We start from the raw sequence: 18,400 nt of genomic DNA on the forward strand, positions 1-18,400 counted from the left end.
CCCAGGTGATGGTAAATTGTTAGCAGTGAGTCAGAAAGATAATTCATATCATATAGCTTAGATAAGGACACTTCCTGCATTTGAAAATACCAAATGAAGTAGCATATTTAAGATTCCAACTTAAATATAGTTGGAAGTCTTTTGAGAAACTGAAACACAAACACAAACCTTGCTAGGTGTTTTGTTGTTCATCTCTGCTCCACAAAATGAATTGTGCATTCTCTTCACAGGGATTTATATTTGGTTTTTATGTACAGAACAAGTTTTGAATGGATCATTGCTGGTGGAACAGCAGAACTGTACAAATGCATTTGTTATATGCCAGGATTGTAGTTAGCACTTCCTAAAGCCCGGGAAAGACACCATCACTGTGATGAAGTCGCCATGTGTCTGAGAGATGTTGATTTAGATGCAGGAACACCTCCTAATGTTTGAAGAGGCAGCTGGGTATCTAAGCACCTTTGAACATCTGATTGAAAAGGGTGATAATGAAAGTGTTGAGCTATCCAAGATTCCTTGAAAGTACAAAAAAAGGGAGAGGGGGAAGGACTTAGGCAGGGCTGGCTGGAAATGAAGCTGCCAGCAGGATGCCAGATAGTCTGTGAACAGTATGAATTATGTTCTTCCTTCCCCCAGAAGTCCTCTACTTCTGTAAGTAGTTGTCCTGATAGTGTATCATGATGCTGATGAGCTGGAAAATGTGACAGTGACTAATGTTTCAGTGGTTCTGTTCAAACGTGTTTTGTTTTCAGCTCAGCGTCCTAAGAAAATAACCTTATGTAATTGTGTTGTCAAAGTCAAACCTCTTACTCATGTGGCTAATATCAGCTAATTATGAATGGGGGTGCAGTTGCAAATGTAATTCTATTTCTCTAAAGTCTGAGGAACACCAACTGAGTGAGAAGCTTGGTGGGGCTACCAAAGGCCAGGCAGGCTCATCCCCATGAAGTTTGCAGCTGCCTGGGCAATCAGTGAACCCTGCCAGGCTGGTCCTGACATGTCCATCTGGTGCCCACTGGAAGTACTGGGATGATGTGGATGAGGAAAATGCGTATTAGAATGGGGAAAGGTCCCTGGGAAATCAGGAAAAAATCTCTGACAGAATTACTTCATGGCAGATGCTTCCTGTTTCTGGCCTTGTTAGGTGTTTACTTCTTTGCGATTCGTTTTTCTGTTGCGTTATAACAGCGTTTGTCGTTTTGTAGATTCATTTAACTGGCCCATGCTGCTGTGCTGTACTGAGGGGAGCTGATGTCCTGTTTTGCATGGGATGAAACAAAAGCCTTAAGGCACCCCAGTGTTGCTCTGAAGACACAGGAAGCTTGAGCAGTTTAATGAGCCTGATTTCAGTGTTGCCACTCAATGTGGTAGCATTGCCTTTGCCGCCTTTCTGCTTGCTTGTTGCTTGCTCTTTTGTACAGCTTGCTAATGTTTGTGCAGCTGAAAGGGCAGGGTGAACAAGTCACGGAACTGATCCAGCTACAGATTAGCCCAATGATGTCTTTTCTTTTCTTTCCCAGAAAAATAACCCTCAAAAGCTTTGTTTGTGATCTTGGATGTGTATGTCTTTCTAGTGTTATTTTCCTTTTTTCTGGTACCACATGGGCAGGAGCTATTTACTTGGAGAATTTCTGGAAAGAATCCTGCTTTGATACTTTCTTCTGGGATTATTTTTTTTTTGCTTGCTCCGAGTATAAATGAATTTTGCTTTTTGTATTCAATGTTTCTTTTGTCCTCTTCAAAGGTTAATGCCACAGAGCTGTCACAGGTGGTTCTTATTTTTCCGGTCATGCTGTTATAGCAATACTGTTTCTTGAACTTGTCTTCCCAGTCCTTTTTTCCCCTCTGTATAGCCGTTCCAGTATCTGTTCTGTCCTCCTCCAATTATTACTGTTAACCTCTGCCCTTTTTCTTTTGTAAACTTGTAACTATTTCAACAACAAAGTGATGTTGATATGAAAAGCTAAAATAAGTTGTGTGCAATTGTGAAGAATGTGAATTTAAGGTAGCGATCCAAGGGTTTTCTCCTGAGAAACAAACTCTTCAGGTGAACTGTGGGATTGTTTTTTAAAGATGGGTTTTTTCCTAATTGGAATGTCTTGGGTGCAGGGTAGGAAAAAGGGAAGGATCATACGTTGTTAGTAAATGAGCTGCTTTCCAGCTCTGTTTACCTCTTGAATCCAGGAGGAGATGAGTCCCTGTCTGCATGGAGCTACTTCAGAGGAAAGCTTCAGTGCCTGGTAGCAGGGCTTCACCATCTCCCCTCCACTTTGTCTCCTCCATAACTGGCACCTTGGAAATGATGATCTGTTTGGGGGCTTTTAGCAATACTTTGTTTACTATCCGCTCATATTGTGCGTTGTTCTTGAGACTATGTGAAGATTGCTCAGCTCCTTCCAGGATTCGGGCCGTAATCAAGGCTGACACTGACTGGCATATTGTCAAATTGTGCGTGTCTCATTTATTGTTAGATAACATTGGACATCCGTTAGTGTCTCTTGGCTAATGAAGACTGTTGCCTCCCATATTCTTACGATGAGAGGGCGAAGGATTCTTGTTGTGGCTGCCAGCTTTCATCATCCAAGTGGATTGCAGAAGACGGGACTCTAGGGACAATTGAGAATAGGAAGTTTGAAGATTCGCTATGTTCTCCTGGCGCATTTGAATGACTTTCATAGGCTCGGGGCATTGTCTCCAGAAGGTTGCTTTTGCCTTGTGTTTTCTTTACTGTAGTGATTACAGCAAATAACTGTGTACTTAGTTGTAAAGCTGTCAAGCTATGTGTCTGTTCCAGGGCGATTTGATGAAACCGTGATTGAAGAAAGAAGGCAATGTGCTGAAGATCTGTTGCAGTTTTCTGCCAACATCCCTGCTCTCTATAACAGCAAACAGCTTGAAGACTTTTTTAAGGTTTGTTAGTATTTGCAGATGCATTTGCTTCTTACTGCTCTGAATAAAATACAGTGCTGATTCTGCTTTACTTCATAAACCGCGGCGTGACGGTGAGCTGATGTGACATGATTTGAGAAGTGACTGCAAGTTTTCCATTCACTCTGGAAATGAGGCTTAAACCCCCCCTCATGCTATATCTCTAGAAGGTGAAAAGTTTTACAGGAACTTCAGGTGAAAGAATTTGGAATCCTTGTTTATTGAATGATGAGCAAAACCCAGGATGTTAAATCCAGGTGTTCGGTGGGAAGTTATACAAATATTGTCACTGTATTCTGTGTTTTATTTAAGCATTTGTAGTTTCAAACCAAAGGAGGGAAGACTCTCTAGACTGATTTCTTATGGCCTGTTATGGATTAAGGTCCATGACAACAAATCTGGCATATAACTAGTCAAATGTGCTGCTTGTACAGTGCTGTAAGAACCACTCTCCAAAACAACGATAAATTGATCTGGATTTCCTCCTTATTACATCTGAAGCAGTTTGTTTTCAATAGTTCTTTCAAACCTCTCTATTTTTAGTAGCGTACTCCAACATTCTGCAAACATATGAACATACTATCATGTTTACATGTAAATTTAATTCGCTGGAATTAAGGGCATGCTCATCTGGCTGGGATGGGATGTAAGTGTATTAATGTGTAAGTATGTTTAAATGATACATATGCTAAAGCAAAATGAGAGCAAAGCTTACAAAGCTTTACTTGTTTTCATGGTGCAGAGTTCTTTAAACTATCAGTTTTCTTAGAGCTTTAGTGGCAACAGAAATTGGGAGTCTAAGTTAGAATATTTTGCTTTTCACTTTATTTGCATTTGCACTTTTCAGTTCTTAGGAAATACCTCTGTTTTGGGGTATTTGTTCAGAGCTCGCTTCCCCTCCTTTGCTCAACGAAAGTATTCATTTTAGCCTTCCAATGGACCTTTTGGGGCTTTGCAAGGGAATGAGTAAAACTAGCAAGACATTAGTTTTTACAGGAGCGAGTGCGTTAACAAGGGGAATTATGCATGTATAATAATTTGGGCTTATTTGTCAGCTGCTGTTGTATCATGTGTTCCTGTAAGAAAGCCTTAGGTTTTCATCTGTCACCAGCTCAGCCGTGTCCTTTAGCTCTGCTCGAGGGTGGTTTTGTGCCTTTTCAGATTGCTGTGCAAATAGCCATGGAGAGAGAGACTTGGACAATGAAGTCTTGGAAACAACTGAAGGGAGTGCTGTGTGTATCTATGTGCTATAGACTCTGGGAAAACTGGCTGGCTAGTGTGAAGATGTCCTGGGCTAGTTCAAGATGGATTAGCAATGCCCATTTGTAATAATGCCTTGGAAATGGTGCAGTTTCTGTTGAAGTTGCATGGGAAGTATGCACCTGACATGTGAAGCAGAAGTTTATGAAAGAAATATTTAGGTGCTTTCTAGTGCAATCAGTTGTTCCTGTTGTTACTTCACTTACCTTTGATTCTTTTCAGGCTTGGGAGGTAATAATGTCCACCCACTATGCTGGGATGACCTTATCTTCCCTTTGTATCCAGTTTTGACTATGACTGGACTCAAGATAGTGGGTCATGGGTGGGACATTAGCCTGATGGGCAAACACTGTGGTGTGGGAGACCTGCTGAGCTTGGGAACACCACTGAAGAGCATAGAGTGTATGTACCAAAAGAGAGCAGGAGCATCAGTTTTTTCTCCCTGTTAAACTCTGGGATTTCAGGCAGACCTGCTGCAGCCTGTTATGGCTCAGGACTCTGAGGCTGCAGTAGGCTGACTGTTTAGATACCTGGCCAGTCTGTGGCAACCAGACATGACGTAACCAAAAGCACTAGTTTAATTTTGCAGGCTTACAGAGTTTAATTAAATACATTAACTCTAAAGTAATGGAGCATTCACTGGTTAGGAAAGTTAACTTTGACTATTGCGTCTATGTAGTGAAACTTTTCATAGAGCACAGCAGCTAAATAATTCCTTTCCCTCTTTCTTTGCAGGGTGGAGAAGTGCATGATGGCTCTGAACTGATTGGTCCTGTTGAGCCTCTGTCTGACTCTCTGACTGACAACCTGTCTGACTGCAGCTCCGAAGGTTTGCTTGCTTTTCTCATGTAACCCTATAATGTGATCTGTTTTAAAGCAGTGAGTCCAGAGTAGGCCGTGGAGATGCTCCAAGGGCTGTATCTCCTCTGCAGTGGAGACAGACTGAGAGAGCTGGGCTTGCTCAGCCTGGAGAAGAGAAGGCTCCTTAAGGGGAGACCTTAGAGCAGCTCCAGTGCCTAAAGGGGCTGCAGGGAACCTGGAGAGGGGCTTTGGACAAGGGCCTGTAGGGACAGGCCAAGGGGAATGGCTTTAATCTGCCCGAGGGGAGATTGAGATGAGCTCTTAGGCAGAAGCTCTTCCCTGTGAGGGTGCTGAGGTGCTGGCACAGGGTGCCCAGAGAAGCTGTGGCTGCCCCATCCCTGGCAGTGCTCAAGGCCAGGTTGGACACAGGGGCTTGGAGCAACCTGCTCTAGTGGAAGGTGTCCATGCCCGTGGCAGGGGGTTGGGACTGGTTGAGCTTAAAGGTCCCTTCCAACCCAAATAAGTCTGGGATTCTGTGATAAATGACAAGTGCCATATTTGTGGGGCACTGGCTTCCAGTTTCTCTTTGCTTCGTATGACAGAAATGACAGAGCTGGGATTAACAAAGGAGAAGTTAGGCTCAGAACAGCTCTGTCTGCACTGCTGGAAGTTTACTTCTAACAGAAAGTTTTCTGGGAGTTTGTCTAGTCCATTCCAGAAGTCCTAGTGCTCTATGGCTCAAATTGAACTGCTTTTGGTGCTAAATGAACCCTCTAGTTTAAACATACATGATCCTGCCTGCTTCCAAAAGGTTGGGCAAACACTGTGGTAGTGTTCGCTACTAATCATGACCCAAGTCTCAGGCTGTAGTAATCTGCAGAGAACTTTAAAACCATTTTGGGGTTGATCAGAAAATGGAAAGATGACTGTCTGAATTTGCCTATAGCCTATAGGTCTAGGAGTTGAACTGCCCCATTAATTTCAGAGGGTTCTCATTCAACTGTTCATGCTCTGGATGTCCCCATGCTTTCAGTGCTTAGTAAATTCAAAGAGAATTGGTATTGTATCTTAAAAGTCTAAATATGCCTTCTAGATTGAGCATATTGGAGTGGTGAATGATAAAGCCTATGGCAAGGCTTGGGAGGTGAGCAAGTTGTTCAATTCTCTCAAGAAAAACTGATGGCAGTTTTTGTTTGCTGAAAAGAACTCCCCATTGAAAGAATGAGAGATTGTGTGTGCTCTGTTCAATTGAAAACTGGAAATCTCTCCCTTAACATGCTAATGCTTTCTGGTTGTGCAGTGCCAATGAAGGATGTCTCTCTTTCCCTGTGATCGCATTTCCTTAGCGCAGTGTGAAGATGGATGCGCTGACTTGGATACCATGTGTAGAGTGAAGTGGCACTTTACTTGCAGTAAATAATAGTATAGCTATAAGGTAGGGTCAGTCAGGCCAAATCAATGCTGTGCTGGGGCTTCTTGCCTGCTTCTGGAGCTGAGCTAGCTGAAGCATCTCTGTATATAATCATCATCATTAACAGGTTGCCCAGGGGGGTTGTGGAGTCTCCTACACTGGAGATATTCAAGGCCCGCCTGGACAAGTTCCTGTGTGATGTACTGTAGGTTACCCTGCTCTTACAGGGGGGTTGGACTAGATGATCTTTTTAGGTCCCTTCCAACCCTTGGGATTCTGTGATTCTGTGATCTGCAAAGTACCATGCAGTCTTATAGGTAGTGCAGGGGTAAAGGTTGGACCTCATGACCTTAAATGTCTTTTCAAACCCAGTTGTTTCTATGATTCTGTATTTATGTATTTCTGAGTTATGTTTTTGTCCTTGTGTCTTACAAAAAATTCTTTTCCAACTCTTCAGATTGTTATTTGGAACTGTTTTATACTCATGTACAAATACACATTATTATACAAACATGCTTAGTTGGGAGGGGGTTAAGTCTTAACTACTTCAGTTCCTCTGGTCTTTCTGGCATAGAACTTGCTTTGGCAAAACTCTGGTTGAATAACAGGAACTGCTTGTGTTTTCTAATAGGGGTTGCTCTATTTTTTGCTTGAGGTTGTATGCCACTTGGATCTCTGTCAGTAACTTTGTACTTAGCTATAGAATACATCCTACTTGTGCAGCGAGTTCTGTGTTTTATTTTGTAGTATCTTCTATGATGTTAACAAAATAATGCCCCCATAGTATTTTGTTCTGTGAAGGGAAAGGTACAGAGCTGTTTAATTACACGGGGTAGTTACGGTAAATGCTGGTAACTAGTTTTACAGAGGCACTGTTTCTGTGAAATGAACATTCCAGGTTCTAACAATGCCCTTTCTTTACACTGTGCCTTGTAAGAGTGCTTCAAAACATGCTTCATGTGAATGTTTCTCTTCTTTATTCACAAGAGCCTAATTCTGAGGAGAAAAACACTTCCTTTAGGTGAGATAAAATAATGAAAGGAAAAAAATGCTGTAAAGTAAAAAAACAAAAAACAACTAAAACCAACAAACCAACAAAAAAACCCTCTTTAATACCCTTCTTCTGAGTCAGCTGGAGTGCTTTTAGGGGGTGCTTGCCACAACTATGAGCACAGGATTTCCTGATGCCGAACGTGGCTTGTGGAATTATATTTTCTTAAAACCCATGTGTCTTCCAGCTCCTGTTTTCTTATGTTTGACACCCAATTTTTGGCTGGGGTTAGGCTAGGGACAGAAGGAAACGTCTTCAAGGCCTCTAGATGGCAGTGGCAATACTCGGCTCTTCGTCCTCTCCCGCATTAATGGTGGAAGATGCAAACTGATGGCGGTAGAAATGTTTTTGTACCAAGATAAGTGAGAAGTATCTTGCTTGTAAAAGCAGCTTGGCACCTCATGCTTTCACAGGAACCTGCTTTTCAAGAGGCTGAGTTACCCAGACTTTCCACTGATTCCTGGAAATTGTGTTTGCTCCTCATATGTGAAATTGCACAAGGCACAGACAAGTACAGGGATTTATGTTTGATTTCAGCATCATTGTACTCATCCAGTATTCCTGACAGTCACTCTGTCTTCTCTGGGTACATGCAATAATGGTCAAATGTGCAACTTCCTCTCCAAAAGCCTTTCTATACAAATAGCCAGATTCTTTAGAGAGTTCATTGGGAGCCTCATCTCTTTTTTCCTCACTGCCCCTTTCCCTCCCTCCTTCTGTTTTACTGTGTTCACATTATCTTCCCAGAAACAAACATATGCAGTTCAGACTATTTCTACCCCTTGGGCTGACCGGAAGCTCCGTGGCTGTGGTTGTGTGGTGCCAGACCTCGCCCTAAGCAAAGTTTATTAGCTCAGGCTCTGTGCCATGCTAGCTGTGTTCATACAGCTTCTGGTCAAGTTGGCTGCAAGAGAAGAGCAAACATGATTTTGTTTGGAATGGAGGGAGGAGAACTTGGGTCTGTGTGGATTTGCTCTAATTCATCTAGTCTGGGTGGGCAGCACACCCTTCTCATGAACTCCCAGCTTTTCCATTCATTCTACCCTTTGTCCATTAGTCAGTTCTGCTTCCACATATATGTTCTCTGGCTAGCAATTTCTCTTCACTGAACAAAATAACTTGTTTCCTCTAAATCTTATAAATACTCAGTCCTCTGCACCCAAATTTGACACTGCTGTCCCTAAAATGGGCAGGTGAATGGCCCATTTTTAATACCCTACTTAATGAATCTTCTGTCTTCTTCCAACTGTTTTGTGGTGAGGTTGCCTTCTTTCTTGCAGGGCTTGGGGCTACACCAGCACTGTTCTTCTCTGCATGGGCACTTTGTCCATCCCTGAAAAGATCAGGAGCACTATCTTCTGTGCAACCTCTCCCCTGCTCTCAAGCAGTCTTGTGGCACCATCACTGGCCCTTAGTTTTCGAAGACTGGCTGGTAATCTGTTCTTCATCGTGTCTTTTTCCTCTCCCTTGTGTTAAAGGAAAAGCAGTGCTTTGCTCCTTGTGCCCCTCTTCCATAAATTGTAAACTCTGGGGTTGCAAAATCCAGAAGAAAGTTTTCATTACCTGCCCTCAAGTCAGCTTCTCGCTTCTGCCATGTATTTTATGGAGATAAGTCAGGACACTTTACCTGATAATGGGGTTAAACTCTTGACTCGATAATCCAGAAGAAAATGGATACCAGTTGTTAGCCCAGAATTTACTTTCTCTGTGTGTACACACTGCTAAGTGTCTTGACCTTGTTGCCTGTTTTATTGCCTCAGTGAGTACCTGTGCCAAGGTGATAAAACAAACTGTTACTTGATATGCAGGTGGCACTGCCAAATTCATGGCTTGCTCCATATGTCTCATGCAGGGTACTATTCTGGAATGACATTTTTGAGACTGAAAGCTGTCTTTTTCACCCCCCTCGATGTGTAGGTCCTAGCTTTAAATGCTCTCCTGTTTTAAGTCTCCTCAGCTGTAAACTACCAGAGCAGTGAGAGATAGGGATTAAAGTGCTGCTGGTATTGAAATCGGGTGAGTTGGAGTGCCAAGGTTTGAATTAGCTCCCCCTGAGCAAGCACCTGTGTTTTGGTTTTTAACCACGGAGACAATGAGAAATGGCAAATCTAATAGCAATGTCACCATTTTAATGGTATGTTACCAAGTGGATGTCTCTGATAGCTGGTCAAAGAGTAGTTTCTTATTATGTACTTTTACCTGTACTAGGATTGTGCCCTTTCATTTTGATGGCAAGTGAACATATAATCTATTGTACAAAAGAATGTCAGAAACATTTTTGTCCTTCTTCTCCTTTTCAGTTCGAAAGGATTTAAGCGGGCTTGATGATGTGACGCTTACAAGCCAGTCGGAATGTGGAGGTGAGATCTAGAAGTTGTTTCCATTACATTTGTGGCCTTTAGATTGTTAGAAAGTCGTAATTACGAGTGAATGCTTTTTGTGGATAATAATCTCTACAGAATGAAATGGCGTATATGTAAAATGTCTTTGTTGCCATTTATATCCAAATAACCCTGTGAAGTTGCTAGTGGTTCAGTTACTGAAGGTCAGCTTGCAGTTAGTATATGTGCTTCTAGCTTATAGCAAATGCAGAATAAAATGTGTTTGCTCAAATTTCAGTGAAAGAGGTGTAAGCTAGTTCATTTTACCACATGGTAGCAGTAAAGAAGGCTTTACATGGTAGATGTGAGTTAGAATGCTGCATGATCTTGCCCCTCTACTCTGCTCTTGTGAGACCTCATTTGCAGCAGCGTGTGCACTTCTGGTGTCCTCAGCATAAGAAGGACATGGAGCTGTTGGAGCAAGTCCAGCGGAGGCCACGAGGATGATCAGGGGCTGCAGCATCTCCTATATGGAGACAGGCTGAGAACATTGGGGCTGTTCAGCCTGGAGAAGAGAAGCTGTGTGGAGACCTCAGCAGCTTCCAGTGTCTGAAGGGGGCTACAAGGATGCTGGAGAGGGACTCTTCATCAGGGACTGTAGTGATAGGACAAGGGGTGATGGGCTCAAACTTGAAAGAGGGCAAGTTCAAGTTAGATCTAAGGCAGAAGCTCTTCCCTGTGAGGGTGCTGAGGTGCTGGCACAGGGTGCCCAGAGAAGCTGTGGCTGCCCCATCCCTGGCAGTGTTGAAGGCCAGGCTGGATGGGGCTTGGAGCAGCCTGGTCTAGTGTGAGGTGTCCCTGCCCATGGCTGGGGGTTGGAACTGTGTGATCTTAAGGTCCTTTCCAACCCAAACCATTCTGTGATTCTGTGATGCATAAGCTGAGGGTAACTCTGTTGTAATTCAACTCCTAATTTACTGGTTTTGGAATGCTTCATCTTATTGATTTATGACAGTATGTTGGGATTTCTTGCAACAGTAATTTGGTTCCTACTGATTGACTTTTCTGATAACAATTATGCAGAAAAGGTTAGTTTTGGTAATATCATGGAGCCCACAGTGAGCAGGATTTGAAAGTTTAAATTGGGTGTTAGATATTGGTCTTTTCATTACCAATATTATAATAAAGACCAGTTGTTCTGTGGAGTTTGTGGCTCATTTAAAAAAACCCTGTTTCTGTAGGTACTAAAAAAATAACTTTTAAGACCGCTTTATATGCAGGGAACTTGTGTGCATAAAGTCTCAGGAAGTTGCATAAGTGAGAATAAAGCTAAAGTCTTTGGATGGGATAAAGAATTTTGGAGGTTCCTAAGGTATATGAGAGATCTAGAGTAATGGATGTCTTTCTAACTGTATTTTCAGGCTTCTCCAGTGACAGCGACCTAATCTCTCTAACAGTTGATGTAGATTCTCTTGCTGAGTTAGATGATGGAATGGCATCCAACCAAAGTTCTCCCAGTAGAGCTGCTGGCCTTTGCCTTTCTTCTGAACCCCCGGTACAAAGCACACTGGCACCTGAGCAGGAGTGGAGCAAACCCGAAGCAGAGAGGGAAAGTCATGGTTTGTTTTCTGGAAGCTTAAAACCCAAACCTGGGAAACAAGATTACCTGGAGAAAGCAGGAGAGTTGATAAAACTGGCCTTGAAGAAGGAGGAGGAAGAAGATTATGAAACTGCCTTCAGCTTTTACAGAAAGGGGGTTGATCTGCTTCTGGAAGGTGTTCAAGGTATCGATCTCCCCATTATGTTTGCCTTACCTTTGGTTACTTGTATTTGTTTATGGTGTTTCCTTAGTTAACATCAACTTACTGTGTTACAAAGAGGGGAAGTGAAATGCAGAATGGTTTGTGTGTGGCTTTCATGTGCCTGATAGCTGCTGTGCATACGAGAGAGAAATCTTTCTCTCTAAGACTGAATGATGATTTAGGGTCTCCTCTTCCAAGTGCCAACTACCTCCTCTTTGGAAATTGCAGCACAACCTTTGACTTGCAGGTAAGTAACAAAGTGCTTCGCTTTTGCCTCTTTCCTTTTTATTAGCTAGTCATTTATTAATATGTGGCACTTGCAGCACTGTTGAAACATTATTTAATTTACATGCTTAAGTGAGGATTAATTATACCCATTTTACGCATGGGGAGAGGCAGACTCAGGTTAACTTCCCAATCACAACAGGATTAGAAATATTCTTGGCTCACAGCCTCTTAGCTTCTTCCAGTAAACTGTTCTCCTCCTGTAGCTAAAGGCTGCCTGCAAACTACAAACTTACATTCCTGCACTGGTAGAGGAGAACAGGATTATAAAATTTATATTCTTTTTTCCAAAGCTTTTGGTGTGTCGATGTATCTCTGCCAAAGCTATTGTTAATGCACCAGATGCAACTACATGCAGATTTCTGTGGAGTGTTCTTGCACCTTGTCAGCCAGGGAACAATTCCCCCCCCCCCCTTTCCCTTTCTAGTTCTTGAGAATCTAGAGTGATAACCTCATATATTTGCATTTTGTCCAACAATGGCTTAAAACTATAAAGCACAGGAAAATATTTGTTCTTTCCTGGAGTGATTTCAGCGTCTGTGTATTGTATTGTCTGTCCCACACAGATCAAATGAGTCAGATTAGAATTGTGCCTTTGTTTGACAGTATACAGCACAGATGCATTATGCTGCTCCAGGTCTGAACTCAAATGCTAATGCACCAAAGCACACACAAGCAGAAGCCTTTGCTACATCTCAGTATGATGCACAGCAGTGGTCCAGACCCTCTGAGCAGTTCTAGGAATGGAAGTTACCTGCTGAGCTGCTGTAACAGGGCCTGGCAAAAAATAATGGATAGGTTACTGGTGAAAACCAGAGGCATGGTCCAAGATATGTGCACAGCCTTTGCTTAAATGGTCTTGTATGTTTTGGCAGAAGTAAATCTACTCTTCCTTTTGAAGTCCCAGTTATGTCAGTAGGGTGGCTGCTTTGCTGTTTGTTGTGGCTTTTCAATAGCATCCTATCTTTCTTTGCCCATGTTGTCAAAATGCTTTTCATTCTTGATGCTGAATGTGCTGGCTAACCTTCTGTTGGAGAGCCCAGCTATTCTTTCTTGGCTAATACACTTCTTCATAGACCTGTGTGCCATTCAGGTATGGTCTTCTGAATATCCAGTTTTATCGTAAACACATCTTCTTACCATGATGCAAGGCTGCATGATGCAGGTTTAAACTGACAGTTCAAGCTTCAGCTTCAGAAGGCTTTCTTTATTAAACTGTTAGGGCATGAACACAAGGAACGCTGTTGTACATCAGTTGAGCTGTGGTAACTGCATGCATAGTTGAGTTGTGGCAGTGGTTAAACATGTTGGCTTTGAATCCATGGTAATCCTTTTGGTAATATGTTTACCTTGAAGTTGTGAAAGGCATTTCTTGCATGTGTTGTAGAAGATTTGCTCAACTGATGCACACTAACTTGTTAAACTAGAGTGAGTTGGGTTTTTTGCTTAATTTGATAACACTTCCTCCAAGAACTTCTTCGCTGTCAACTAGACAGTCATCCAGTTACCTCAGACAACTGCTAATCCTTCACTGCTGCCCACTGGCATCCATGCTTTTCAGGATATGAAAATATCAAGGAGTCCTAGAAAAATGTGATATTCTATGCTGCTTCCCTGATTCCACTCAGATAGTACAGTGGAGGTTACTGATAAATGTATTTAAAAATGGTGTACCTCTGTGTGTGTGTGTGTGTGTGTCTGTGGAGGTGTTCTAAATGGATGTAGAGCTGTATAGCCAGCACCTGCAACTTCAGTGCAGTCGCTGACATTGCGTCTGTACAGTACAGGAGGGGAAATAATGGGAATGCGTTGCTTTTTAACTGGCATCTTATCATTTTGGAACATAAATGTACACAGGCTAGTTCCTAGCAGTCACCTCTTTTTTGCTCCTTTCTCTGTTACCCTGCATGGCTGTGAAGGTGGAAAGCAAATGAATGTTCATCCTCTGCTGGGTACTTACACTAGATTTGGGTAGATCAGCTCATTTTGTGTCCTGTTCTCTTTGGAGCTTCTGGAAGCTGGCAGGGAGGCTGCGATGCCTTCTTTGTAATGACAGAGCTGATTCAAATGCCTTCCTAAAATATATGCCTTCTCAGGATCTATGAGGACAGCAAACCCCCACCCAAACCAACAAAACCCCATGAATAACTATCTGTATTGCACTTTAAAGTCTAGCTGCTTGTGAACGTGCTATGTCTAGCATTGATATGTGAATATTCAGTGTATGTTGCAATAAATCCCACACCTTTAATCATTTCAGCTATGTAAACACCCCTGGTCATGTATTTTACATGGATAATAACGTGCTCCTTTCAAAGATAAGGATGGTGCAATTGTTACAAAATGCCTGTGGTCTTCTGCCATTGATTATTTTCAGCCTAAATAAGCCTTTGTGGTATCTAAAAGTGGAACACAGAGTTCATGTAGGCTTACACACATATAAAGTGACACTGCCTTTCAGTATACAGCCCTTGCAGATTGCGTGGCCTCTCTAGAACAGACTGGACTTTTGCATGGAAAATGTTAATACATGTTTTTGCCACATGGTGGCACCAAGAAAATAGAAATTGAGACCTAAAAATGGGACTTGAAGTGTAACAGGGAAGTGCCTTGGGGGAGAAAAGAAATATCCCCAATCCTCTGTGCTTGAAACTTCTGTCCGAATAACCTCTGAACTGTAGTGCCTCCAAGTTGGTGAGGTGTATCTGAAAGATAAGGGTGTCTCTGTTGTCAGCCCTTCCTTTAGGACTGGTACAAGTTCTCCTTAAGGCTTCCTCATCAAAATCATGTCCGAGCAAGTCTATAAACTCACAGTAATAAACCTGTGTTGTTCACTTTGAAGTACCTGGCTTCCATAAAGGCAGTAGGAGTGCACTTGAGTCTGTTACTTCTGACGACTTTGCAGCTCTCTGTGCTGATGGCAGTAATGCGGGATAACGCAGGTGTTGCCTATGCAAAGAGATGTCCCCCTGACTTGGTTTTCAGCTGTGTGTGCTCTCAGAGGTGTGCTGGTATTAATTATACTGTGCAAGGTGCACATGTATTCTCTACTAGTCCCTTGCACAGTTTTAGTACTAAATCTTTAAATGTCCTATTCATACTCCTGCCAAAAGGCCTAATACACATGTCACTTGGGGAATGAATGCCGTCTGTGCTCTGAGAGGCTGGGCATCTGCTCTTTATGCATCTTCAGCCTATTTCTGCTCTGTACATGCATTTAATATTAAACATCTTTGTCAGTAAGAAGGAGAATGAATTCTTGGACTGGCAGTAGAGCCCTTGAACTGCCGTTGAACTACCTGTACCTCTCTGTTCCATTTGTACCAGAACTCCTTCACATGTGGTGGGAGGGAATAGCTGCTATCATTGCCTTTTTTCAGAGTATGTCCTAATCCTGCTGCCCCTCTTGTGTTTTGTGGGCATTGCGGCATGCAGGAATTCCGAGGTTTTGGAAGGCAGGTCTCCAAGATTGCGTATGATGGTTAAACAGTTCTCCAGAAGCCGAAACCTTCAGGAATTCAATTTTTCTGTCTTTTGAGGCATTTCAGTACACTAACTGATAGAAACTTTGGCTTACAATTATAGCTGTTCCTTTGTTTTGTTCGCATGTCGGAGCACTTTGAGGTCAATGTATGGCTTCAGGCCTAGTGATGGAAAAAAAAAAAATGCACTGGTCAATAGCAAGCCACCAACTTGTGCGGTGGAAGTTAACTGTGTTTTATGTGAAGGAGTGCTTTCCCTGACTTCGGTGTAGGGCATTGTTAAGTTGGGAGAAAATAGATGGGGAGGCTGAAATTGTGGAAAGAATTTTTTGTAATAAAGGAGGGATTCCTGTTTCTATAATTTACTCCTCTTCATCCAACTTCAACTGTTCTCAAGTTACGTCTGTTATGGATCTGGGTGATGAACATGGAGTTAACACTATGACTTTTTTCTGTGTTTCAGTAACTTCAGTAACAGGCACACAATGAATCATAGAATCCCAGACTGGTTTGGGTTGGAAGGGACGTTAAAGCTCACCCAGCTCCAGCCCCCTGCCATGGTCAGGGACATCTCACACTAGAGCAGGTTGCTCCAAGCCCCTGTGTCCAACCTGGCCTTGAACACTGCCAGGGATGGGGCAGCCACAGCTTCTCTGGGCACCATGTGCCAGCGCCTCAGCACCCTCACAGGGAAGAGCTTCTGCCTTAGATCTAACCTGAACTTGCCCTGTTTCAGTTTAAACTCATCACCCTTTGTCCTGTTGCTATAGTATCTGATGAAGAGTCCCTTTGTACTATGGTCAGTCTAATTCCTGCGGAAAAGTACATATGTATTCCATGAGGTTTAGAAAGCAAACTTGTTCATTGCTGATTTGTTACATACAAGGCTTCATATCACACATTAACATCTGAAGGGAGATGATCCATTTACTCTGAGAGATGTAGGGTGTTTTTCATCTGCATAGCAGCTGTGACTGCACACGAGTGTTTATTTGTTTTAGGGGGCTGGTTTGGTGGGGCAGCATGGACCTTGTTGCATGAAGTATGTGATGCCTCTTAACTCACAGCACCCACAAACTGTTTCCAGTTATCTGCATTTTGCTTTAGGTATCTACAACTTGTAGATAAGTGGCTGGTGTCTTTGAAAGCAGGCTGTGAATGTCAGTTTTGCACTGCACCATGCTATTTTGATGTTTATCCAGTAAACAGAGCTGGAACAAAAATTACACAAATTACTGGAACCTTGCTAAAATGACTTTGCCTTTTAACCCAGAAATGCATATACAATGAAATGCTGGGAATACTTTGGATGGCTAGATGATATTTTTGGATATACTGAAAACAAACCAACTTGTGTCTAATTACTGGGATTATGATGGGCTATGATTTGAACTTGTGATGGAGCCAGGGATGCAAACAGGAGCGCGCTTGACAGAATGCCAAGAAGACAGTACTTTGTGTAAAGGCGATCAGCCATGGATGTTCCATGAGGGCTTCCAGAGTGAAAAGCACCTTTGCTTGTTTGTGGATTGGCACTTAACTATCACAACTTCTGTTACAACACAGTAGCTATTTTAAATTTCTTTCGCTTAGTGATTCCTCAGAGTAGTTTCGCTTTGAGAGCAGCAATCTTTTAGGCAGCTCCTGAGGAAACAACAGGCCTGTTTTCTAAGAAGATGCCTTGGATGTCTGCAGGGAGGCCCTTTAAGTTGTGCTGAGCCCCACAGGGAAAGGTTAATAACAGGAGGACTGATGGAACTATAAGCCTCCCATACCTGATCTCAGACCTGTGTTCCTAAGGTGTATCATCACTCACCTTATTTGCTGTTACAGCTTTACACTTATTCTGGGACTGGAGCCACTCAAGACAAAAGCTTCCTGCCCTGGTTCCTTGCAAAGGAGCTGAAAACTGTTTCCTGCTATTGGACTGTAAGGGTGCTATAGAACTGTTTGGGTTGGGCTTTCCAAGCCAGCATGCGAGTGCTCCCTGATTCCGAGTGCTTCATATAACCTTGAAATCACAGCTGCTGTTTTGGAAGGTCCGATGGTTGTGAGAGGACTTCTCTGTTGGCAAGCAGCTTGATTAAGAAGGGATGTTGGAAATGCTATGATTTGCTTTATAAAGTCATCTAATTCTACTGTGCTGCCAGTGGTACTGAAACCCATGCTATTATGGGCTATGAGCTGTTAATAATTGAAATATGTTGGTTTCTACGCCCATTGTAGACCATACAGATCTTTGGACCAGGTTAGTGCTATATGATCCATCACTGTGCAGTAGATGGTGAATGGGTCACCCTTGGCGATGTCTTTACATATTCAGAAAGCATGCCAAGGGGAGCATGGCACTGCACCAATGTTGCTTCTGCCATGTCTTTCTTATCTGGGCCACTCATGATGCTGGGGACCTCAGCCTCAGCTCCAAGATGCCATTCAGATTTAGAGTTCATTGTGGCAAAGCAGTAAAATATGTATCTGTAAAGTGTGGTGAAGTTATTTAATGTGTAAATACAGCCAGATTCAGGTATGTAAGGGCATGCTTAGGGCACAGCTCAAGGCTTCTCTGCACCAAGAGGCTGATAAAGGTCTGGGGTTTCATAGCTGCAGCCCTGCTCACAGCCTTATGATACATGTAAAGGGTAATATCAGCAATACCCATAAGCCAGCCTGTAGCACATGATATAGAGATGGCTCTGAATGCAGATGCTTAGCATGTGGCTGTTAAAGAATGAATAAATATGTGACCAAGGGGCTTTAAAATCAGTTCTTTCTTCCCTCTTCGGGGGGAAATAGCTCGCTGCATTGGCTTGAGCTTGCTGTGACCTTTCCAAGACTTCCAAGTCAGTCCTCATAGCAGCTCCTTGCCAGGTTGCTGCTTGTGCCCAGCCTCTTTGACAGACATCTCATCCTGCCTGCACAGCCTTTTATCTCAGCTGCTGTTAGCCAGCATTTAGCTGCAGCTAAGTGCATTCATCTTTTTTTGACTGTTGCTATGTGGGGTTTCTGCCGCCCATCAGAAGACCCTAGTAGGGTTGCCACACTTCTTCCAGCATACGGTG

The 18,400-nt window shown here is 42.9% G+C and overlaps 1 protein-coding gene across 5 annotated transcripts in view; it reads left to right on the forward strand.

Annotated features, from left to right (window-relative positions):
• RPS6KC1 (ribosomal protein S6 kinase C1) overlaps positions 1 to 18,400 on the forward strand; it is a 90,630-nt gene that overhangs the window by 15,869 nt on the left and 56,361 nt on the right. For 3 of the 5 annotated variants that reach the window (XM_065679402.1, XM_065679400.1, XM_065679401.1), the window contains exons 4-7: positions 2,795 to 2,910; positions 4,924 to 5,017; positions 9,752 to 9,811; positions 11,194 to 11,556. In XM_065679402.1, coding sequence (XP_065535474.1) covers positions 2,795 to 2,910; positions 4,924 to 5,017; positions 9,752 to 9,811; positions 11,194 to 11,556 — 633 coding nt within the window. The other 2 variants (XM_065679404.1, XM_065679403.1) reach the window with 2 other exon arrangements.

The sequence above is a fragment of the Lathamus discolor genome, chromosome 5, assembly GCF_037157495.1.
Source record: "Lathamus discolor isolate bLatDis1 chromosome 5, bLatDis1.hap1, whole genome shotgun sequence".
NCBI lineage: Eukaryota > Metazoa > Chordata > Aves > Psittaciformes > Psittacidae > Lathamus > Lathamus discolor.